General features: G+C 39.8%; 4 protein-coding genes and 3 non-coding genes across 7 annotated transcripts; all 7 read left to right on the forward strand.

The window, feature by feature from the left end:
* The first annotated feature begins 638 nt into the window (after positions 1-638).
* On the forward strand, positions 639-7944 carry crtam (cytotoxic and regulatory T cell molecule). Its single transcript, XM_087808052.1, has 11 exons — positions 639-777; positions 3802-3930; positions 3998-4150; positions 5408-5527; positions 5636-5791; positions 5912-6013; positions 6940-7005; positions 7072-7137; positions 7217-7366; positions 7451-7537; positions 7696-7944. The coding sequence occupies exons 1-11, from the start codon at positions 639-641 to the stop codon at positions 7842-7844; spliced, it is 1317 nt and encodes a 438-aa protein (XP_087664178.1). The 3' UTR covers positions 7845-7944.
* Positions 7945-8776: 832 nt separating this feature from the next.
* LOC148065993 (heat shock cognate 70 kDa protein-like) lies at positions 8777-13604 on the forward strand. The gene is made up of 9 exons (XM_087806636.1): positions 8777-8885; positions 10360-10573; positions 10647-10852; positions 10924-11076; positions 11774-12329; positions 12392-12594; positions 12788-12986; positions 13052-13284; positions 13363-13604. The coding sequence occupies exons 2-9, from the start codon at positions 10369-10371 to the stop codon at positions 13558-13560; spliced, it is 1953 nt and encodes a 650-aa protein (XP_087662762.1). The 5' UTR covers positions 8777-8885; positions 10360-10368; the 3' UTR covers positions 13561-13604.
* Positions 12629-12724, forward strand: LOC148065994 (small nucleolar RNA SNORD14). The gene has a single exon (XR_015713362.1). It is a non-coding gene; the product is annotated as a small nucleolar RNA SNORD14 (small nucleolar RNA).
* A 1399-nt stretch (positions 13605-15003) lies between the features above and the next one.
* Positions 15004-18553, forward strand: LOC148065995 (heat shock cognate 70 kDa protein). Its single transcript, XM_087806665.1, has 9 exons — positions 15004-15091; positions 15818-16027; positions 16099-16304; positions 16376-16528; positions 16603-17158; positions 17221-17423; positions 17617-17815; positions 17878-18110; positions 18187-18553. The coding sequence occupies exons 2-9, from the start codon at positions 15823-15825 to the stop codon at positions 18382-18384; spliced, it is 1953 nt and encodes a 650-aa protein (XP_087662791.1). The 5' UTR covers positions 15004-15091; positions 15818-15822; the 3' UTR covers positions 18385-18553.
* LOC148065996 (small nucleolar RNA SNORD14) lies at positions 17458-17553 on the forward strand. The gene has a single exon (XR_015713369.1). It is a non-coding gene; the product is annotated as a small nucleolar RNA SNORD14 (small nucleolar RNA).
* A 1553-nt stretch (positions 18554-20106) lies between the features above and the next one.
* LOC148065997 (heat shock cognate 70 kDa protein-like) lies at positions 20107-24064 on the forward strand. Its single transcript, XM_087807291.1, has 9 exons — positions 20107-20236; positions 21306-21515; positions 21589-21794; positions 21866-22018; positions 22087-22642; positions 22705-22907; positions 23101-23299; positions 23365-23597; positions 23674-24064. The coding sequence occupies exons 2-9, from the start codon at positions 21311-21313 to the stop codon at positions 23869-23871; spliced, it is 1953 nt and encodes a 650-aa protein (XP_087663417.1). The 5' UTR covers positions 20107-20236; positions 21306-21310; the 3' UTR covers positions 23872-24064.
* On the forward strand, positions 22942-23037 carry LOC148065998 (small nucleolar RNA SNORD14). Its single transcript, XR_015713351.1, has one exon. It is a non-coding gene; the product is annotated as a small nucleolar RNA SNORD14 (small nucleolar RNA).
* Positions 24065-24074: the final 10 nt, after the last annotated feature.

Here is a 24074-nt window from a genome sequence, read left to right on the forward strand (position 1 = left end):
TATGAGTTTTTTTCAAAACATTTCTTCAAATAAACTTGAAAGAATATTTTGAGGGATTAATATATACTCAAAAAATTACACACAAAAAGTAGGGAAAAAGTAAGTAAGAAAATGTAAATCAATAATAAATACAAAATACACTTTTTAATGCATTAGTACCATTTATACATGATCATACTTTGACATTACGAGGGCCACATAAATACAGTGCTATAAGATCAGGTCTGATCTAATAGCAAGAGGAATGAATGAGTCCCTGAGTCTATTAGTGTTGCATCATGGGAGGAGCATTCGTGCTCCATCATCCATGATGGACAGTAGTTTGTCGAGTCATCTCCTCTCAGCAACTGTCACCAGTGAGTCCAGCTTCATGCATTTTAGTACTATTTAATGTGTTTCATATTGCAAATTTTCCACCATATTTTCTTAAAAACCTTTATTGTTAAAAGTGAATCAGCAGCTCTACTGTACGTTGTCTCAGTTGGATGAAGACTGTGTCCCACTATTATTAAAAAAAATCAAATGTTTAGTTGGTTAAAATACACTGGATTTAAGATTTGACAGCCGTAGAAACTTGACTTCTTCCTCTTGACGAGTGATACGAAAACACTCTCAAAACACTTTCACGGTTGAGTCACATGAAAGTAGAATCAAAAGTGGAACTACGGACGTGTGACGTGGTGGAAGCGAAAGGCCTCATAAAGAGCGAGACGAGGAAAGTCTCTGCAGAGACGAAGATGAAGCTGCAGCTCTGTGTTCTCGTGCTCCTCGTTCAAGGTGAGTCTGGTTGGCCTTCAATATTCTGCTTTTGATCTAGAAAACATTAAAAAAGAGACTTAAAATACCACAACAACGTGGATTATTGTGACGTATTGGTTATTTATATTTGTCTTTTAAATGGTAAAATAATTATTACAGAAAGTTGTCTAAATATATTTTTTGACTGAGTTAAGCGTGATAAATAAAACACGATTTAACATACTATATATGTATAAAAAGTTAATAAATACATGAGATGAATTTAAAGTTTAAACTTGATTCTACTACTACTTTGACCACTTTTAATTCTACTTTTACTACTAATTCTACTATTAATTCTTCCTATAGCTTTACTACTAATTCTACTTCTACTCCTAATTCTACTACTAATTCTACTTCTACTTTTACTACTAATTCTTCTACTACTTCTTCTACTCCCACTACTACTTCTACTACTTATTCTGTAGCTGCTTTTATAACTTATACTTATACTACTACTCTGAGGTCTGTGGATCAGAATCTACTGATGGTTCCTGATCTTCCTCTGTGTTTGATGATCTACTGACTCCTTCAAGAAACATCTTAAGATTCAAAGATTCAAGATTCAAAGCGTTTAAGACATTTTTATTTGTGCTTTTCCATGATTTTCAGGAACTCCTGTGTTGTTCTCAGTGTTATCTTGACCTTTTAAAGTATATATTTGAATGAGTATTGTTCTGATTGTTTAAGCGCTTTGTGACCCTGGTCTTGAAAAGTGCTCTATAAATATAAATTACTTACTTACTTACTAATTCTACTACTGCTTTTACCACTTCTACTTCTACTTTTACTACTAATTCTACTACTTATACTACAAATTGTACTTCTACATTTACTACTAATTCTACTACTACTTCTTCTACTTCTACTACTTATTCTGTTACTGCTTTTATTACTTATACTTCTACTACTAATTCTACTACTACTTTTACATCTTCTACTTCTACTTCTACTACTAATTCTATTCATAATTATATCTAGTTTTACTACTAATTCTACTACTTCTACTACTAATTCTACTTATACTTTTACAACTAATTGTAATTCTACTTCTACTACAAAAACTACTACTTTATGTTTCTTCTCCTTCTTTGTATTCTTCTTCATTTTCTTCTTTTTTTTTCTTCTTTACAATCTTTTTCAGTTTATTTCAACGTTTTCACATCAGTCTTTCTTCTTCCTGGCATAATTTCAACTGTTTCCACTAAATTTTACTTGAAATACTGATACCTTCAAGCATTTCAGTTTACAGATTCAGCATTCCACACAATTTAACATACTTTATATGTATAAACATGATAATCTATTACGTTAATAAATAAATTGGATGAATTTAAAGTTTAAACTTGGGGGCAGCAAAGAGTGTAAAACATATATATATAAATATTTTTTAAAGATGTTGAACTTTTGTCTAAACTCATTCATCTGACACCAGCAACATGTACATCCACCTAACAGGAAGTAGTACTGATGCGTTTTCAATCTTTGAGAACTCAATTAATCTGAATTATTTCTGTTTCTTCTCCTTCGTCATCAGTCCTACTCTTATTGTTTTCATCCCTGATTTCTGTTCTTTATCTTATCTTAAACACGGACATCTGTATAGATCATTATCTCAACATGAGCTTTAATCTACTTTGATTTCTCGCCCCCAGACCCCTACTTAAACTTTTTTATATCATTTGAATGTTACTCATAAACTCCATCGAAACCTCCCACCATCTGGCTTTATAGTGACCTCTTGATTCCACCCCCTAAAATTCCACCGGGGGGTCTGAGGAAAAACAAATAAAAACCCCTCTCACAAACACCTGCCTTAATCCCCTCCAACCCCCTCCTTCTCCCACCGGCAGTTTCTGTGAGTCATCTGGTCTCATGTGACCACTTCCTGTTTGGCTTTTTGTCACATGACCATCTTTGTAATTTTCTCAGTCTCTTAAAACAAGCAGAACTTAACCGCAAACTAACAAATGAAAGTCAAGTGTACATCAAAGGTTTTTACCCCCTTCGTGCTACTTCCTGTTTATCACCTGCGCCTTTTCCACTTCCTGCTGTTGAATGACTCTGTTTTTTTTTTAATAAAACAAAGAAATATAGATTTATTGATAATAATACAACCATGTATACCTTTGAACAACTACATTTTTTCCTGTTTAAAAAAAAACTACTAATGATTCATTGGATCTGTTGTGTGGAGTCCCTCATGGGTCTGTCTTGGGTCCTTCATTATTTTGCTGCACTTGACTCCCTTGGGTAAAATCATTCAGAGATTTCCTGATGTTTCTTACTTAACTAATTCTACATGTAGTTTTACTACCAATTCTACTACTTATACTTATACTACTATTTATACTTCAACTACTTATACTTATACCTTCACTATTAATTCTACTTCTACTACTAATTATACTTCTACTTTTACTACTAATTCTTATACTACTTCTTCTACTCCCACTACTACTTCTTCTACTTCTACGACTTATACTGTTACTGCTTTTATTACTTATACTTATACTCCTAATTCTACTACTACTTTTACCACTTCAACTTCTAATTTTACTACTAATTCTATTAATAATTATACCTATAGTTTACCTACTTCTACTACTATTTCTACTACAAATTCTACTACTTTATGCTTCTTCTCCTTCTTTGTATTCTTCTTCCTTTTCTTCTTTTTTTATATATAAGAATATATATATTTATTGATAATAATACAACCATGTATACCTTTGAACAATTGAACAAACTACTTTTTTTCCTGTTTAAAAAACAACTACTAATGAATCAGTTCAGATCTGTTGTGGGGAGTCCCTCAAGGTTATGTTCTGGGTCCTTCATTATTTTTGCTGTACTTGACTCCACTGGGTAAATTTTTTGAGATTTCCTGATGTTTCTTACCATATTTTTGCTGATGACATCCAGCTCTACTGATCATTTGATCCAACTGAGCCCCAGAGTCTGAAGAGCTTAGATTGATTGTGTTTATTTCACTTCCTGCAGGATCCCTCGCCGCCTTTCGGCGCGTGACCGTCTGGAAGGGTCGGACCTTCACCCTTAAATGTCCCGCCACGAGCACCGTCGAATGGAAGAACCCCCGCGGAGAGAAATTGTTTTTCAACAAAAATAACGGTACGAACGAATCATCCGACATCATGCTTGAAACTTGTTTTTTTTTAAACTCAAAGTCGTCCGGCAGGTTCAAAAGACGGACGCTTCTCCGTCGTCAAACAGTCCCCGGCCCGGTTCACCCTCGCCGTTTTGGACGTCACCTTCCAAGATGGCGGCGAGTACACCTGCGCTGGGCTCGACCCCCGTCCGTCGAAGAAGACGGTTGAGTTGGAAGTGTTAGGTGAGAAATCAGAGCTCTGAACTGAAAAATCAATTAATAAATTATAATTGAAAAATGATTTTTTTTTTTGTTTTAAACATAGAGTTTGATATTTTCATTCCAATAATTAAAAATACATTTATTTAAATTCAAAATATTTTTATTTGTAGCCTTTTAAATTCAGTATTGTCTGGTGGCGCTGTTATACAAGTTATTGTTAAATTGGAGATTAAAAGCAAAACATTGAAATTCTTTTAATTTAGAACATTTATTTTTGTATTATTGGAATTAGAAGCAAACTCTATGTATAAAAACTGTTTATTTTAAATCAAATTATTCTTCTAATCTCAGTGTTTTTAAGTCATCCTAAAATGAGTGTCACAAAAGAGAGATTTGGACTTAAAAATTATAATGTTTCAAAAATTAATTTAAAAAGAATTACACAGAGTTTGATATTTTAATTCCAATAATTAAAAACAACTATTTCTAAATTCAATATTTTTTTTATTTGTAGCCTTATCAATTTAGTTTTGTCTAGTGTAGCTGTTATACTTGTTATTGTCGTATTGAATTTTAAAAGCTAAACATTGAAAAATATTGAATTTAGAACATTTATTTTTGTATTATTAGAATTAGAATATCAAACTCTATAAATAAAAAATATATATTTTACATCAGATTATTCTTCTAATGTCTGTTTTTAAGTCATCCTAAAATGAGAGTCACAAAAGAGAGAGATTTGGACTTAAAAAATATAATGTTTCGAAAATTAATTTAAAAAAAAATTACACTTAGAGTTTGATATTTTAATTCCAATAATTAAAAAACACTTTTTTTTTTATATAATATCTTTTTTAATTTATTTTGAAATATTGAATTTACAAGATTTATTTTTGTATTATTGGAATTAGAATATCAAACTCTATAAGTAAAAAAATATATATTTTACATCAGATTATTCTTCTAATGTCTGTTTTTAAGTCATCCTAAAATGAGAGTCACAAAGGAAAGATATTTGCTTAAAAATGATAATATTTCCAAAATTAATAACTTAAGTTTTACACATAGAGTTTGATATTGTAATTCCAATAACTAAAAAATACATTTTCTAAATTCAATATTTTTTCATTTGTAGCCGTTTAAATTCAGTATTGTCCTACGATATTGTATATATCAAATTCATTTTTGAGTTATTACAATTAGAATATGAAACTCTATGTGTAAAAGATAACTTATTTTAAATGTAATTATTCTTCTAACGTATGATTTTTCTTTAAGGTTTTCCAAAAATGAGGGTCACGAAAGAGAGAGGAAAGACATTCATTCGCTGCAGCGCCACAGGAAGTCGGAAGCCGCCGCGCATCTCCTGGAAATTCGACGATGGGCCCGAGTTCTTCAGTGAGTCGTCCACGTTTGACTTTTACAGACCAGTTTGTGTGACTTCTGAAGACATTTTAAGGCGTTTAATTAAAGCATTTTTCTAATTTTTTTTCATTATTTTCACAGTGACCCCACAGGTCGACCCCAGAATCAGGAAATTCGTCTCGACAGACGTTCTACCGGTGAAGACGACGGGACGGAGAGTCACAGTGAAGTGTTTGGTTCGACATCCGTCTCTGCCGTCGCACACGGTGATGGATTTCGTCAACATCGGACGAAACGGTGAGCGACATCTCTCTGTTCTTGTCAAGAACCTCAGAAAATTGCCGATGATCGTCGAAAAAAATATTTTCCAAAGTTATTTATTTTCAATTTTTAATGGTGAGAACTTGTCCGTTACAGCACGAGTGTCCACGGCAGAAGATCCGTCCTCACGGCCTCCTCAAGTTTCCTCAACCTCTTCTCACAGGGATGGGTTTCCACCTGCAGGTCACACCACGACCTGTGAGTGTTTCACTAAAGTTTACTTCCTGTGAACACAAAGAAATGTAAAAAAAATGCTTCAAAATTGTCTTTAAATTCTTAAAAATGTGACGATAAGGTTGTAAGACCAAAGCTCCAGATCTGGTGGAACCTTTGAACACAAAGAGATTTTCTGAAATGTCAAAAAAACTTAAAAGAAATGTATTAAAATAGCAATAAAGCCAAAGAACCAAGGGCCCTCTGGTGGACTCTCTGGACACAATTACATTTCTTTGAAAATGTCTAATCTCAAGTTTAGAAAAATGGGGGAAACTGTCCAAAAAGCCACAGAACAAAACTGTAATCCTGGTGGACCCTGTGAACACAAATTGATTTCCCAAAATATTAAAACTTATTCTCTCAGATAATGTTAAATATAAATTTCTAAAAATGGGGGGAAAATGTCATAAGACCAAAGTTCTGGCCTTGGGGGGGCGCTGTGAACCCAAATACATTTCCTGGAATCTGGAAAATCTTGTTTTCTGAAATGAAAATAATCTAGAAAAAAAAAATCCAAAAAGGCAAAAAAAATGGAAAATTTGGATTTCTTTTTCTTTTTTTTTTAATGCTACAGAACCAAAGTTCAGGCTCTAGTGGACCATGACAAAAAAGGATTTAAAAAGAAAATCCCACAAACGTACTGAAAAAAGAGATAATAATTACAATTTCTAACAATAAAAAAAAATACTAGTTGGAGTTGAAATTTAAATAAACAAAAAATAATATAAATAAGATTTGCTGACAGTTCAGTCCTCTCGCCCTGAGTAGCTGGGACAGACTCCCGTCCCCCTCAAACCTGAGTGTTAACAACATAAATGTAAAAAGAACTTTTCAGTAATTTTGCTACAGGAAAGACAAACATAGACAAGAACCAAAAATGTGAAATACTGATTTGAACATTTGTGCAGATGCTGAGAAAACCTCCACCTCGTACTTGGATTCAACTCTTCCTGTCAACGGAACAAACGCAACAGGTATTATGGGTTGTTCACTTTACATGGATAAGGAGTTGGATACTAACTCTAATCTAATGTGTGCAGAAGGTCAAACGTCCATCATGACGACATCAGGACCATCAAACGTCACAGTGGAGGGGAATGAAACATGTGAGTTGACATTAAAACACAAGAAAAATAAACTTGCATTTAGCTTCATTAATGGTCTGTTGATACTCTCTGTTCCCAGTGAGTCAAAACAACAAGCATAAGCAGCTCAATGAAGCTAAAACACCATCGTTGCTCATTTTTCTGGTGACCTGCCTCATCCTGACCCTCGTCATCGTCGTCGTCTTCATTTCTGTCAAGCTGAAAATAGCCCACAATACATGGAAGAAAGGTAAAGACATCTCTCTTGAACATTTTTTTGTATTTTTTTTATATGTCAATAAAAGAAGACAAATTATAGTTTTTATTGTTACAGACAATGAAGTGTCAGATCCATCAGAGGAAAGCAGTAAATCCAAGTCCAGCCAGGAGGAGAAAACCTCACAAAATTCAAGACAAAAAGGTGAGTGAGGAGATTACTTAAAATCTGATTTATTGAACTATGTGATGTTTTATTCATATGTGATTAAAGACTAACGGGTTAAAATTATTATTTAAAAACACGATTTACAATATTAAATAAAGTTATTTTCACTCTTGACCATGTTCTTTCTGCCGCAGGTCCGTTTAAAACCGCGTTTACTCAGTACAAAGTGGAGAATCCAACCGCCCTGAACACCATCGAAGTGCCACGACCAGACGACGACAACAAAGCGAAGACAAACACTGCGACGACGACCAAAGCCGACGCCAAGGAGACGGAGCTGTAACCATCAAACACAGGCCACAACTCACTTATCCTTGTTTGGATGACAATTTGTTTCACGATAACTGTTTTTTCCTTTGTTAATAAAGATTATTTCTGTAAAATATATGTTTCATTGTGTTTCATAGATTGACAGAAATAAGTCAAAACTCAATTTGTGGGGGTAAAATATGTTGTATAAATACACATCGGGTCACAAATACCCTTTTGTTTTTCAATTGTGCTAGCGTATGTATAAAAAAACAAGCGCACATACTATATCTTTGTTTATATACTTTGAATTTCAAGCAACATCGGATCAGTTGGATTATATTAAGATCCTCGTAAATATTTTTGATTTAAAGATAAACACCATAAAGTTTAAAAACAAAAACAGGAAAAAATGTAATCAACTTAATACCATCCTGTATTTTATACAGAAAACTTATTTTTAAATTAGAGATAAAGAAAAAGCATGTACAAACTATGCACTCACATATTATGTGCCTTGATCTTTTAAGTATATATTTTATTGAGTATTTCTTTTAATGCTTTGTGACCCTGGTCTAGAAAAGCACTCTATAACAAATAATTACTTACTTACTTACTTACATCAGATCCAAACAAAGGACCAAAAGGTGAAGGATTATAACATTAAATAAACAAATAATAACAAAAATAACCGTTTAAATTCGCTCACGAAAGCCGGATAAGAAATAAAAAATCCCCCGCAGAAAAAAAAAAAGTAATGCACATTACAATTTTCTGTACACTGCCTCAAGTAAAAAAGAATTAATAATTAGCCTTTTTTTTAATGGGAAATAATTAATTGTATACTTTCAATATTCTTTTTAGTCAGGCACATTATAATGGCGTCATCACCAATCCCGACCCTGATTGGTGGAGCGACACCCATCGCATTAAGACGTCGCCTCTGATTGGCTGTTAAGGGACCCTCATGTTCCGTTTTTTTTTTCTTTTCCTTCTTTCTTTCACCGGCATCGTGAGCGGCTAGTCTTCCACCGGGCGGTCCACATTCCAGCAGCAGCATCCGTTTAAATACAAGGTATGTTTCCCCTCGTTTAATGGCAGAATGTGAAGTGTTTTTTAACGGGAAAAGATGAAGCTTTAGCTGAGTCACTAGCGGCTCGTTGCGGGGGGAGGGGAAGAGGTTCTGGAAGGTTCTAGAACAAGCACCTGACCGGCGTCTCACAATTTCGGTTTTATCTCGTTAATACTACATTTACGGTTTTATTAAGCTTCCATTTTGTATTTCTGAAGAAACGTACATTATTTTGTATGTATTTGACAAAAAATTGACATTTTCATGTTAAAATGGTATTTTGTTGGTTAAAAAAAAAAGATTCTTCTTCGTGGGATCAATTAGGTATCGTTCGATTCATGCAATATAAGAGGCACAATATGAACATTTGACATTTTATTGATTTAAAACGTGTCCGGCTTTGTCGAGGCTTCGAAGCGCGTGTCGAGTGATCCAGGAAGATTTTCACGCGTTGGTTACGTAGGTGGTGACGTCACGTGACCGGTGAAGGTCCATTTCTCCCCCCCCCCCCCACTTCCTACGTGATGACGTCACACGCTGCATATGCGAACGTCTCTAGAAATAATTTTTTATGGGTTAAAGAAACGTCAACAGAGCGTTTACATGATACTTTTCACCACACATAAAACATTTATATTGAAAAAAGGACTATCTTCGTCAACCTGCTCACTTTCCATTCTAGTTCCGAAATAATTTGCTTTTCAAAGCAAGTAGTTCAGATCATAAAAACCTTCAGTAATTATTATTATTATTTTTATTTTTTATCCCTGATTTAAATACATCATGTAAACGTTCTGTGGACGTTTCTTTAACCCAAAAAATATATTTTAAAGAGATGTTCGCATATGCGTCGTGTGACGTCATCAAGTAGGAAGTGGGGGGACCGAAAATGTACCTACACCGGTTTGGTAATCGCTCGGGAACTTCCCGCAAAGTCCAAAATAAAAGTGGCCCTGAAACGCAACAAGTTTTTTCCAAAGCTGGTGAAATTATTAAAAAAAAGAGAAAAAAAACACTGATGCCAAGCACTGTTGAAAAGCATATATATTTATTTAATAAGGTATTTCAGCAAACGGGTTAGTCAAGCACATTTTTTATTATCAGAATCATTTGCGCAAAGATGGACTACTCGGGTAGGAGGCTTCAGTGGTTCATGAGGCTTCATCTCGCCATCACTAGTGAATATACATTGTTCATTTACTCACAATATCCCATTTTACTATATTGTTATCCTTTAATAAAGGCTTTTCAGATACAGGCTTTGAAGACTTCTGTTTTGATTCTCTACTTCAGATCAAAGTTTAGAATACTTTGTAATATAATACAGACTCGAAGGGCAAAGTTCTGTGCTTTGTTTCAACATCACTCTTTCTTCCATGGTATATTATTTAAGTTGGACATTGACTAGGATCATCTGAATAGGTTCTCACGTATTTGTGATCTAGTTTTTGAAAGTAGTTTCGTTTTTGTCTTTAAGGCCGGAAACATGTCGAAGGGACCAGCAGTTGGTATTGATCTGGGGACCACCTACTCCTGCGTTGGAGTGTTCCAGCATGGCAAGGTTGAAATCATTGCCAACGATCAGGGCAACAGGACCACACCAAGCTATGTTGCCTTCACCGACTCCGAGAGGCTGATCGGTGATGCCGCCAAGAACCAGGTCGCCATGAACCCAACCAACACAGTTTTTGGTAAGGCGTCAAACAAATCATTGTAATCTTTCTTTATTGATGATCACTTGGTTGACAACAATGTGTTCCTCAGATGCCAAGAGGTTGATCGGCCGCAGGTTTGACGATGGTGTTGTGCAGTCTGACATGAAGCACTGGCCATTCAATGTGATCAACGACAACACTCGTCCCAAGGTTGAGGTGGAATACAAGGGTGAGAAGAAGTCCTTCTACCCCGAGGAGATCTCTTCAATGGTGCTGGTCAAAATGAAGGAGATTGCCGAAGCCTACCTCGGAAAGGTGCGTTCTTTTCCACGAAAATAAACATGATTTATTTGACTTTGCTCCTGCTAATGTTGACTTCTTTGTAGACTGTCAACAATGCTGTCGTCACTGTACCGGCCTACTTCAACGACTCTCAGCGCCAGGCCACCAAGGATGCTGGTACCATCTCTGGCCTTAACGTCCTGCGTATCATCAACGAGCCGACTGCTGCTGCTATTGCTTATGGACTGGACAAGAAGGTATGACATTAATGACGTGAAGTATATTTTGATAAGTGCAACTATTGATTTATTTTTCATTATCACAAAGCGGCACATTTATGTCAGGTTTAAGCTTACTAGCCTGCATAACATGCACGCACGACTTGTAACAACTGGTTCTCCACGGACCATCAGAATGACTGAAGTTCAATTTTAAACCTGTACACGGTTGTGGTAAACGAAGGCTTCAAAAAGCTTTTTCAGGTGCTCGAACTACACCATTGGGAACATAGACATAGACTTAAAGTTAATCCTAGGATGTATGAACGTGTTAAATGGGACGTTTTGATAATATACATTCACTATAGAGTCGCACGCTGTGACAAATGAACACCACTTTCAAGGTCACAGGACTTCAGTTTTATGTAAATGTTCTATTATTAAAATGGTGCTGTTGTACTTCAAGTACACATTGAGACTCATTTAGTTTATTTATTTTAGCACATGAAACTCCACAATTACAGTCAGTCATACATTAAGTAGAACTGTTGATGAGATAAATAAAGTTGTTGTAGATATAAAATGCAAGTACGCCACTTTCATCATTCAAGAGCAAATTCTTTATCAAATTAATCAATTCAGAACCTAATGAATCGAATTCATTTAGGAAACTGGTCATGATACCTACCCTTAATTATGAACATATTCTTAACTACTTTTGTCACCATAATTTCAGGTCGGAGCAGAGAGGAATGTCCTCATTTTCGATCTTGGTGGCGGCACCTTCGACGTGTCCATCCTGACCATCGAGGATGGCATCTTCGAGGTCAAGTCCACCGCTGGTGACACTCATCTTGGTGGTGAAGACTTTGACAACCGCATGGTCAACCACTTCATTGGCGAGTTCAAGCGCAAGTACAAGAAGGACATCAGTGACAACAAGAGAGCCGTCCGTCGTCTGCGCACCGCTTGTGAAAGAGCGAAGCGTACGCTGTCCTCCAGCACCCAGGCCAGCATTGAGATCGACTCTCTCTATGAGGGAGTGGATTTCTACACCTCCATCACCAGGGCTCGTTTTGAGGAGCTGAATGCTGATCTGTTCCGTGGCACCTTGGAACCCGTTGAGAAATCTCTCCGTGACGCCAAGATGGACAAGGCTCAAATCCATGAGATTGTTCTGGTTGGTGGCTCCACCCGTATTCCTAAGATCCAGAAGCTTCTCCAAGACTTGTTCAATGGCAAGGAGTTGAACAAGAGCATCAACCCAGATGAAGCTGTTGCCTATGGAGCTGGTGAGTTGGTCTGCTACTTGGTCATTCATTGATGATGCTGACGTTTCTTCTTGCTCCCACAGCTGTCCAGGCTGCCATCCTGTCTGGTGACAAGTCCGAGAACGTTCAGGACCTTCTTCTTCTGGACGTCACCCCTCTGTCTCTGGGTATTGAGACCGCTGGTGGAGTCATGACTGTCCTGATCAAGCGTAACACCACCATCCCCACCAAGCAGACCCAGACCTTCACCACTTACTCTGACAACCAGCCTGGAGTGCTCATCCAGGTAACTGTGAAAGAACATCTGCTCCTCCTGTGTTACGCTGTGATGACGTTTATTCCTAACATTCGTAGTTTCCACCAGAGGTCGAAAGACCAAAGATGGCCTTATTGACCTTCCTTGGATGTCTGAGCGACACAGAGCTGGCATACAGGAAGACTTTGTGTGTCGCGGGTCTAAAACTTGTGTCTACCTACAGGTGTACGAGGGTGAACGTGCTATGACGAAGGACAACAACCTGCTGGGCAAGTTCGAGCTGACTGGCATCCCACCTGCTCCTCGCGGTGTTCCTCAGATCGAGGTGACCTTCGACATCGATGCCAACGGTATCATGAACGTCTCTGCTGTTGACAAGAGCACCGGCAAAGAGAACAAGATCACCATCACCAACGACAAGGGTGAGAACCTGGAGCTTTAGGCGATAAAACGGTTGTTTGAAAATCTAACTTGAATGATGTCACAGGTCGTCTCACCAAGGAGGACATCGAACGCATGGTCAACGAGGCCGAGAAGTACAAGGCTGAGGACGACGTGCAGCGAGACAAAGTGTCTGCTAAGAACGGCCTGGAGTCGTACGCTTTCAACATGAAGTCCACTGTGGAGGACGAGAAGCTCGCTGGCAAAATTGCTGACGATGACAAGCAGAAGATCCTGGACAAGTGCAACGAGGTCATCAGCTGGCTTGACAAGAACCAGGTATGACTTTTGGCTTCTGCCCAGTCTTGAATATTTCTATGAAACGTTTCTCACGATGGAATGTGTCTTTGATTCCAGACTGCTGAGAAGGACGAATATGAACATCAACAGAAGGAGCTGGAGAAGGTGTGCAACCCCATCGTCACCAAGCTCTACCAGGGTGCTGGTGGTATGCCAGGAGGAATGCCCGGAGGCATGCCAGGCGGTATGCCCGGTGGAATGCCCGATGGTATGCCCGGTGGCAACTCCGGGCCGACCATTGAGGAGGTCGATTAAACTTGTCATCAACAAAGCAAATAAAGTTGCTCTTTTGACGTATACTTGAGACTCGAGTGTTTTTTGTTTCATTATGAATGAAACTACTTTAATGTCCGTGCCCAGTATAGTATAGCATTTTGTTTAAACTTGAATATCTTTCCAGACTAGCACAGGGGGGGAAAAAGCAATTTATCTAATTTAATAAATGTATAAAGATGCTTCAGAGTGATCATCTCTTGTGACACATGTTCAGAGAGAATGCAGGTTGAAGATGTTTTTGTGACGGAAGTTGGACCTTATTTATCCATTGTTTACATGGCGAGTAGCAGGACATTTAAGACTTATGAAAGAATGTAATTGTAAATAAAAACCATTGAACATTAACGAATATTAGACTAGCTTATCATGTTACTGAAAATAAAAACTGACACTGACCCTCTTAGCACAAAGTCCCTTAACTTTTTAGCTTGAATTGATGTAGAGCATCGGGTCAAGAGTCATTATTCAGCAAATTAATATTCATGAGAATGAATTATGACAAGGCTTTGGTATTATAAAAAGAAAACTGAGCACAGAGTGCAAATGAAAGGGGCAGAGTCATGTGTGATTCACCTTCTTGTGACTAAGAAACATGTCCTTAGGAACTAGACGTGCCCTGACTGGACTTTTTTTTTACTGTTGAGCAACCACAAGACGATCCTTGATTCATCTTACATGAGTCATGATTTGACCCAGAAGCTTCAGGAACATATGACAGTATTGAAACTTGCATTCTTAAATGAAGTTGCATGTCAGATTCATACTTTGTATGTCAATACTGGTGTCTCATTGTTGTCGCCATGACAACGCATGATGTCGAGTTGCGAAATGTTATGCCAACAGACCTATCTTGCTCAATTTTTAAGATAATGGATTAAAAATTAACTCTAATGGGGAAACTTTATAACAGGAATCGGCAACTTTTATCAAGTAGTTTGAAAGAATAACTATTTACTCCCCATAAACATTTAATTGACAAAATAACTTAAGAAAACAAGTTTCATTTTAATTTAATGGGAGGAATTGACTATTATTACGAACAATCATCCATTAATTCCAGAAGTACAATCAATATAAATGAAATGGGTATTTTTTGTTCACATACATTTTTTTTTTCAAATACTTAACATTATCTATAAATTACACATCATTAAACCTGATCCATTCTGAGTATACGTACGGGTACATTACATGTGTAAATCAAGTGCACATTCTCCATTATATCGATAGAAAGTGCTCGAAACGAGAAGGTAGGAACCAAAGACGTTACACAAGAAAGAGGGACAGTCATCACATCCAGGAAGTCCGTACAGCGTCAGCGGGGGAATGGGCTACTGTGATTGGTCCCTGCGAGACCAAGTGGGTTTAACGCTTTCCTCTGATTGGACGATTGGCTCCACATGTAAAGAGACGCGTCGTTGTTCTTCCTCTACATCCTCCTGACAGCAGAGGGTCAGCAGCTCTTCCTTCTCCACCTTCAAGCAAGAAACAAACGCCGCTAAAACACAAGGTTGGTGGTTATTTAATAAATGTAAGAAATGTATAAGAGACGTATTACATTTTTTTTGTACTTCTGTCTTTATTTACAGTATGTTTCTTCAAAAGGATTGCGTAACATCTTCTCTCTTTTGTTGCTAAGGTGTACTTGATAAAAAGGAAAATAATATTAGTGATATTTATTCCATCTTATATATATATATATATATATGTAATAAACTCGCTAGTCATCAATTAAGGCATGTAGGCCGTAGAATGTTCTAGAACAAGCTCGTGCCCTGCGCCAAGCATCTAATTTCCGGTCGGTAAGAATCTGTTTTTGACGCTACATTTCTGTTTTAATGGTCTTATTGTGATACTTGTCAACGGGTTAAAAAACTATAGTAAATGTCAATGGATAACGTCGACTATATGTAAGGTGATGGATTGTAATTGTTTTCTTTGTATAGCTGTTATTTCCGTTATAGCCTTAGGGTTTTATTTACCTCAGCTATTGTATATACTGTAAATCTATTATACACACACTCGAAAAGTAATGGGAACAGACTGTACATCCAAGTCAACACTAAATATTGACAAGATTGGCTAGTTCGCCACAAGACTAGGAATGGAATCTTAAAGCTGAATAGCCATAAATGGCCTCTACTAAGCTTTCATAATAAATTGCTAGAGAAACCTATCGACGGTGAAATATAAAGTGACACTCTCATGTCTAATAAAGATGTTATCACGTTTTTAGGAACCATGTCGAAGGGACCAGCAGTTGGTATTGATCTGGGGACCACCTACTCCTGTGTCGGAGTGTTCCAGCATGGCAAAGTTGAAATCATTGCCAACGATCAGGGCAACAGGACCACACCAAGCTACGTTGCCTTCACCGACTCCGAGAGGCTGATCGGTGATGCCGCCAAGAACCAGGTCGCCATGAACCCAACCAACACAGTTTTTGGTAAGAAGTGAAACAAATCATTGTAAATCTTTATTGGTGATCACTTGGTTGACAATAAATGTGTTCCTCAGATGCCAAGAGGTTGATCGGCCGCAGGTTTGACGATGGCGTTGTGCAGTCTGACATGAAGCACTGGCCATTTAATGTCGTCAACGACAACACTCGTCCCAAGGTTGAGGTGGAATACAAGGGTGAGAAGAAGTCCTTCTACCCCGAGGAGATCTCTTCAATGGTGCTGGTCAAAATGAAGGAGATTGCCGAAGCCTACCTCGGAAAGGTGCGTTCTTTTCCACGAAAATAAACATGATTTATTTGACTTTGCTCCTGCTAATGTTGACTTCTTTGTAGACTGTCAACAATGCTGTCGTCACTGTACCAGCCTACTTCAACGACTCTCAGCGCCAGGCCACCAAGGATGCTGGTACCATCTCTGGCCTTAACGTCCTGCGTATCATCAACGAGCCGACTGCTGCTGCTATTGCTTATGGGCTGGACAAGAAGGTATGATTGACATCAACAATGGTATTATGCATATTTTGTGGTTCTATTGTAATCTTAACTAATTTTTATTTCAGGTCGGAGCAGAGAGGAATGTCCTCATTTTCGATCTTGGCGGCGGCACCTTCGACGTGTCCATCCTCACCATCGAGGATGGCATCTTCGAGGTCAAGTCCACCGCTGGTGACACTCATCTTGGTGGTGAAGACTTTGACAACCGCATGGTCAACCACTTCATTGGCGAGTTCAAGCGCAAGTACAAGAAGGACATCAGTGACAACAAGAGAGCCGTCCGTCGTCTGCGCACCGCTTGTGAAAGAGCAAAGCGTACGCTGTCCTCCAGCACCCAGGCCAGCATTGAGATCGACTCCCTCTACGAGGGAGTGGATTTCTACACCTCCATCACCAGGGCTCGTTTTGAGGAGCTGAATGCTGATCTGTTCCGTGGTACCTTGGACCCCGTTGAGAAATCTCTGCGTGACGCCAAGATGGACAAGGCTCAAATCCATGAGATTGTTCTGGTTGGTGGCTCCACCCGTATTCCTAAGATCCAGAAGCTTCTGCAGGACTTCTTCAACGGCAAGGAGTTGAACAAGAGCATCAACCCAGATGAAGCTGTTGCCTATGGAGCTGGTGAGTTGGTCTGCTACTTGGTCATTCATTGATGATGCTGACGTTTCTTCTTGCTCCCACAGCTGTCCAGGCTGCCATCCTGTCTGGTGACAAGTCCGAGAACGTTCAGGACCTTCTTCTTCTGGACGTCACCCCTCTGTCTCTGGGTATTGAGACCGCTGGTGGAGTCATGACTGTCCTGATCAAGCGTAACACCACCATCCCCACCAAGCAGACCCAGACCTTCACCACTTACTCTGACAACCAGCCTGGAGTGCTCATCCAGGTAACTGTCGAAGAACATCTGCTCCTCCTGTGTTACGCTGTGATGACGTTTATTCCTAACATTCGTAGTTTCCACCAGAGGTCGAAAGACCAAAGATGGCCTTATTGACCTTCCTTGGATGTCTGAGCGACACAGAGCTGGCATACAGGAAGACTTTGTGTGTCGCGGGTCTAAAACTTGTGTCTACCTACAGGTGTACGAGGGTGAACGTGCTATGACGAAGGACAACAACCTGCTGGGCAAGTTCGAGCTGACTGGCATCCCACCTGCTCCTCGCGGTGTTCCTCAGATCGAGGTGACCTTCGACATCGATGCTAACGGTATCATGAACGTCTCTGCTGTTGACAAGAGCACCGGCAAAGAGAACAAGATCACCATCACCAACGACAAGGGTGAGAACCTGGAGCTTTAGCAATAAAAATCATCTGAAAATCTAACTTGAATGATGTCTCAGGTCGTCTCACCAAGGAGGACATCGAACGCATGGTCAACGAGGCCGAGAAGTACAAGGCTGAGGACGACGTGCAGCGAGACAAAGTGTCTGCTAAGAACGGCCTGGAGTCGTACGCTTTCAACATGAAGTCGACTGTGGAGGACGAGAAGCTCGCTGGCAAAATTGCTGACGATGACAAGCAGAAGATCCTGGACAAGTGCAACGAGGTCATCAGCTGGCTTGACAAGAACCAGGTATGACTTTTGGCTTCTGCCCAGTCTTGAATATTTCTATGAAACGTTTCTCACGATGTAATGTGTTTGATTCCAGACTGCTGAGAAGGACGAATATGAACATCAACAGAAGGAGCTGGAGAAGGTGTGCAACCCGATCGTCACCAAGCTCTACCAGGGTGCTGGTGGTATGCCAGGAGGAATGCCCGGAGGCATGCCAGGCGGTATGCCCGGTGGAATGCCTGACGGCAGCGCCGGTGGCAACTCCGGGCCGACCATCGAGGAGGTCGATTAAACGATCAACGACGCAAACGAAGTTGCCCTCTTGACGTATACTTGATCCTCAAGAGTGTTATAAAGTGATGTGTTCAGGATCTTTTCTTGCATTATGACTTCAACAACTTGTGAATCTGTGCCCAGTCAAGGAGAACACTTTGATGCGAATAAAACATCCTCAACCCTCATTGTTTTCTCATAACTGTTCCTCTCTGTCGTCTTATTTAATCAGATTCATGTTTATGCAACGCAGTCTAATGTTGTGTAATCAAAACGATGACGCTCCAAGGGTGCAGCAGACGTGTGTTCAGACAAGTTTGTTTTCAGCTTTCTTGTTTGCTAACTTTAAGCGTTTATGCCTGGAATTTTTCTTATTTAATTTTAAATATATTTAATGAGGAGCCACATCAACATTTTCCTTAAACTCCTCTAGTCGACCACAAAATGCTGGATCAGATCAGTGATATAAGGAGGAGCTTGACCATGAATAGATCTCAAAGTAAGAACCAGAATTTTTAAAGTTGATCCTGAAGAAACTGGAAGCCAGTTAAGAGTTTTAAGGATCGGAGAAATATGAGTTCTTCTACTTGAGCGGGTCAGTTTTTGTGACCCTGGTCTGAAAAAGCGCTCTATAAATATAAATTACTTACAAAGGGATTTCCCAAAAACTCTTAATCATTGAGACCTAAATCAAGATTGTCTATTCACCAGTTAAAAACAAAACACCACCTTAATGTTCTTTCAGATTTCCAGCAATTCATGCGTTTTACTTCCTTGTGACCTTAATATATCTGCTCAACTACGGCCTTAGGGCCTGCTGTGTCTTATCTAGTTTTAGTTTCATGTTGAGGCAACAGGACAATCTTTCCGTCTTAAATGTGTAAATAAAACAAGACACGGGAGACACTGGTGTCCTGTGGTGCAAGTTAATCTTGCTGGGCTTGACCAACTGAACATCAAATGTTTACAGTTGCCGTGACAAAGCATGATCTGTACAAGTCCTGTCTTGCTAGTTGGCAACTGTCATGTCAACAGTATAACCAGTAAGTAACATAAGAAGCCACATGCTGCATATCTTGGGGGCCTTTTAAAAGGGTTCTGGATTCCAGTGGAGCAATCCTGTAAAGTGTCCCTTATTTAAACACGGTATATATCAAGTTAAGTACAAATGGACTTACTATTAAATGTAAACAAACGTTTCTAAAAATATATTTTAGTCAATCTATTATAAAAAATATTAAACAAACATTTATGTTGGTTATGATGTGAAATCCCGACGTTATTTAATTAAAAATACATGTAAAATATATATATATAATTAGATAAACGTCTCGCAGATAATAACCATATACTCGTTTTTAACGTCACGCCATTTGCTGGCAGGGAAACAATTTAGTTTTTTTTTCCAGTGAAGCGTTTACGAAATACTGGTGTCATAAATATAAATTAAATAAACAAAACTTAGTAACCACGTGATGTTGCCCTTCTACATCATTGAGAACGAGAGTAACGAGTCCCATTCACTATTATTACAATCGATTTGTACTTTACCACTTTAATCGAGTATTACATAGATAGAAACTACTAGAAACTAGAAGTTAAGGCGCATAATTGCAACACCGGGGGGAGAAGAAACCCGACTCAGGAAGTCCGGTATATGACGTCAGTAGGTTTAGAAATAGACGCTGTGATTGGTTGTTACGAGACAAGCGGGTCCTAAGCCTTCGTCTGATTGGACGACTCGCTCCAGATATATAGAGAACCGTTGTCCTCCTTCTTCCTCTACATCCTCGTAACGGCGGAGAGGGTCAGCAGCACGTCCTTGTAAAACAACATCTACAAGCAAGAAACAAACACCGCTCAAACACAAGGTGGGTGTTTATTTAATAAAAAAAAAAAAAAAGTGTTTAAAAGATGGGGGTAAAATCACTTTACTTTTATTATTCAAAGTATGTTTTGTTAAAAAATGTTACGAAATTGCTACATTTGCGTTTCGGCGCCAATATCGACAAAAAAAAAGGGCACAATATTATCAAAATTAATATGTAATAGTTAACTTGCTAGTCATCGATGAAGACACGTGACGAGGCCGTAGAATGTTCTAGAACAAGCGCGTGCGTTGCCCGGCCGAGCATCACATATCCGGTTCGGTAAGACTCGGCGTTGACGTCGGTTGTTTTTTTTGTTTTTATTTACATCTCTTTTTAATCATTTCCCTTGAAATGAGAACTTAAACTTTATATATTGTTATCTGAAAGATGGTGGGTCGGATACTAATAATCTAGTCAACAAGATGTAAAGAAATGGAACTGCTTGTCTTTGTTGTGTGTATAACGGCTAACGTCTCGGTAGCCTCGAGGCCATTGTATACATTCTTTCTTTAAGATCTGTAACAAACCGACTAAATTGAATTTTCTAGTCTGTTAAATAACCTCATTTTAATCAGAAACCACTTCTTTGGCCTAGTATAAGTCAATTATATACATTTAATGGGACACTGTTTAAGAAAAGCCTGTTAAAATCCGTCAGTAGAACATTAAAGTGTAGAAGATGGGAGTTTCGTTTCTGTTAATGTAGGAAATGACTGTACTTGTGTCAGGTGACTAGTCCGCAGTGCTCTATTGCGCCTACATGGGGGGAAGGGGAAGAAGATGGTTGCTCCAGGGTGAGGGGGTGTGGGTTTGTATTTGAGCTCAGTTCTCTTATTAGTCCTGATATTTACTGTTCCTGGATCTTTGGTGCCCCCCCACTGCACCAAAGATCCACTCTGCAGTCCTCAAAGTATGTAGTCTCTTCCTGATTTGTGGCTGCTGTAAACCAAACGTTAATATAGTACATGTTTATCATGTATGTTTGAACTAAAATGTGACCTGGTATTTAAAAACTGATCTCTTTCAAACTCTTCGTTTCAATTCAATTTATTGTATTTTGTCTTATCAGGAACCATGTCGAAGGGACCAGCAGTTGGTATTGATCTGGGGACCACCTACTCCTGCGTTGGAGTGTTCCAGCATGGCAAGGTTGAAATCATTGCCAACGATCAGGGCAACAGGACCACACCAAGCTATGTTGCCTTCACCGACTCCGAGAGGCTGATCGGTGATGCCGCCAAGAACCAGGTCGCCATGAACCCAACCAACACAGTTTTTGGTAAGACGTCAAACAAATCATTGTAATCTTTCTTTATTGATGATCACTTGGTTGACAACAATGTGTTCCTCAGATGCCAAGAGGTTGATCGGCCGCAGGTTTGACGATGGCGTTGTACAGTCTGACATGAAGCACTGGCCATTCAATGTGATCAACGACAACACTCGTCCCAAGGTTGAGGTGGAATACAAGGGTGAGAAGAAGTCCTTCTACCCCGAGGAGATCTCTTCAATGGTGCTGGTCAAAATGAAGGAAATTGCCGAAGCCTACCTGGGAAAGGTGCGTTCTTTTCCAGGAAAATAAACATGATTTATTTGACTTTGCTCCTGCTAATGTTGACTTCTTTGTAGACTGTCAACAATGCTGTCGTCACTGTGCCGGCCTACTTCAACGACTCTCAGCGCCAGGCCACCAAGGATGCTGGTACCATCTCTGGCCTTAACGTCCTGCGTATCATCAACGAGCCGACTGCTGCTGCTATTGCTTATGGGCTGGACAAGAAGGTGTGATTGACATCAACAATGGTATTATGAATATTTTGGGTTCTATTGTCATCTTATTTTTATTTCAGGTCGGAGCAGAGAGGAATGTCCTCATTTTCGATCTTGGTGGCGGCACCTTCGATGTGTCCATCCTCACCATCGAGGATGGCATCTTCGAGGTCAAGTCCACCGCTGGTGACACTCATCTTGGTGGCGAGGACTTTGACAACCGCATGGTCAACCACTTCATTGGCGAGTTCAAGCGCAAGTACAAGAAGGACATCAGTGACAACAAGAGAGCCGTCCGTCGTCTGCGCACCGCTTGTGAAAGAGCGAAGCGTACGCTGTCCTCCAGCACCCAGGCCAGCATTGAGATCGACTCCCTCTATGAGGGAGTGGATTTCTACACCTCCATCACCAGGGCTCGTTTTGAGGAGCTGAATGCTGATCTGTTCCGTGGCACCTTGGACCCCGTTGAGAAATCTCTGCGTGACGCCAAGATGGACAAGGCTCAAATCCATGAGATCGTTCTGGTCGGTGGCTCCACCCGTATTCCTAAGATCCAGAAGCTTCTGCAGGACTTCTTCAACGGCAAGGAGTTGAACAAGAGCATCAACCCAGATGAAGCTGTTGCCTATGGAGCTGGTGAGTTGGTCTGCTACTTGGTCATTCATTGATGATGCTGACGTTTCTTCTTGCTCCCACAGCTGTCCAGGCTGCCATCCTGTCTGGTGACAAGTCCGAGAACGTTCAGGACCTTCTTCTTCTGGACGTCACCCCTCTGTCTCTGGGTATTGAGACCGCTGGTGGAGTCATGACTGTCCTGATCAAGCGTAACACCACCATCCCCACCAAGCAGACCCAGACCTTCACCACTTACTCTGACAACCAGCCTGGAGTGCTCATCCAGGTAACTGTGAAAGAACATCTGCTCCTCCTGTGTTACGCTGTGATGACGATTATTCCTAACATTCGTAGTTTCCACCAGAGGTCGAAAGACCAAAGATGGCCTTATTGACCTTCCTTGGATGTCTGAGCGACACAGAGCTGGCATACAGGAAGACTTTGTGTGTCGCGGGTCTAAAACTTGTGTCTACCTACAGGTGTACGAGGGTGAACGTGCTATGACGAAGGACAACAACCTGCTGGGCAAGTTCGAGCTGACTGGCATCCCACCTGCTCCTCGCGGTGTTCCTCAGATCGAGGTGACCTTCGACATCGATGCCAACGGTATCATGAACGTCTCTGCTGTTGACAAGAGCACCGGCAAAGAGAACAAGATCACCATCACCAACGACAAGGGTGAGAACCTGGAGCTTAAGGCGATAAAACGGTCGTTTGAAAATCTAACTTGAATGATGTCACAGGTCGTCTCACCAAGGAGGACATCGAACGCATGGTCAACGAGGCCGAGAAGTACAAGGCTGAGGACGACGTGCAGCGAGACAAAGTGTCTGCTAAGAACGGCCTGGAGTCGTACGCTTTCAACATGAAGTCCACTGTGGAGGATGAGAAGCTTGCTGGCAAAATTGCTGACGATGACAAGCAGAAGATCCTGGACAAGTGCAACGAGGTCATCAGCTGGCTTGACAAGAACCAGGTATGAGTTTTGGCTTCTGCCCAGTCTAGAATATTTCTTTGAAACGTTTCTCACGATGTTATGTGTTTGATTCTAGACTGCTGAGAAGGACGAATATGAACATCAACAGAAGGAGCTGGAGAAGGTTTGCAACCCCATCGTCACCAAGCTCTACCAGGGTGCTGGTGGTATGCCAGGAGGAATGCCCGGAGGCATGCCAGGCGGTATGCCCGGTGGAATGCCTGATGGTATGCCCGGTGGCAACTCCGGGCCGACCATCGAGGAGGTCGATTAAACTTGTGATCAAGTTTTCCGCTGTAACGAAGGAAGATTTGCCTTTTGCAACACATGTTGCATTTTGTTAAACGTTGGGATCACATGTTGCATCTGTGCTGGAACATCTACGGAACAAGTTATCTTCCTTTATCCATGTTTGAGAGAATATTGTGGAGTCTTTAAAATATGAATAAAATGTTCTAATCCCTCAATTTCTTGTTT

Source organism: Callionymus lyra, chromosome 14, assembly GCF_982586985.1.
Source record: "Callionymus lyra chromosome 14, fCalLyr1.hap1.1, whole genome shotgun sequence".
NCBI classification, from domain to species: Eukaryota; Metazoa; Chordata; class Actinopteri; order Syngnathiformes; family Callionymidae; genus Callionymus; species Callionymus lyra.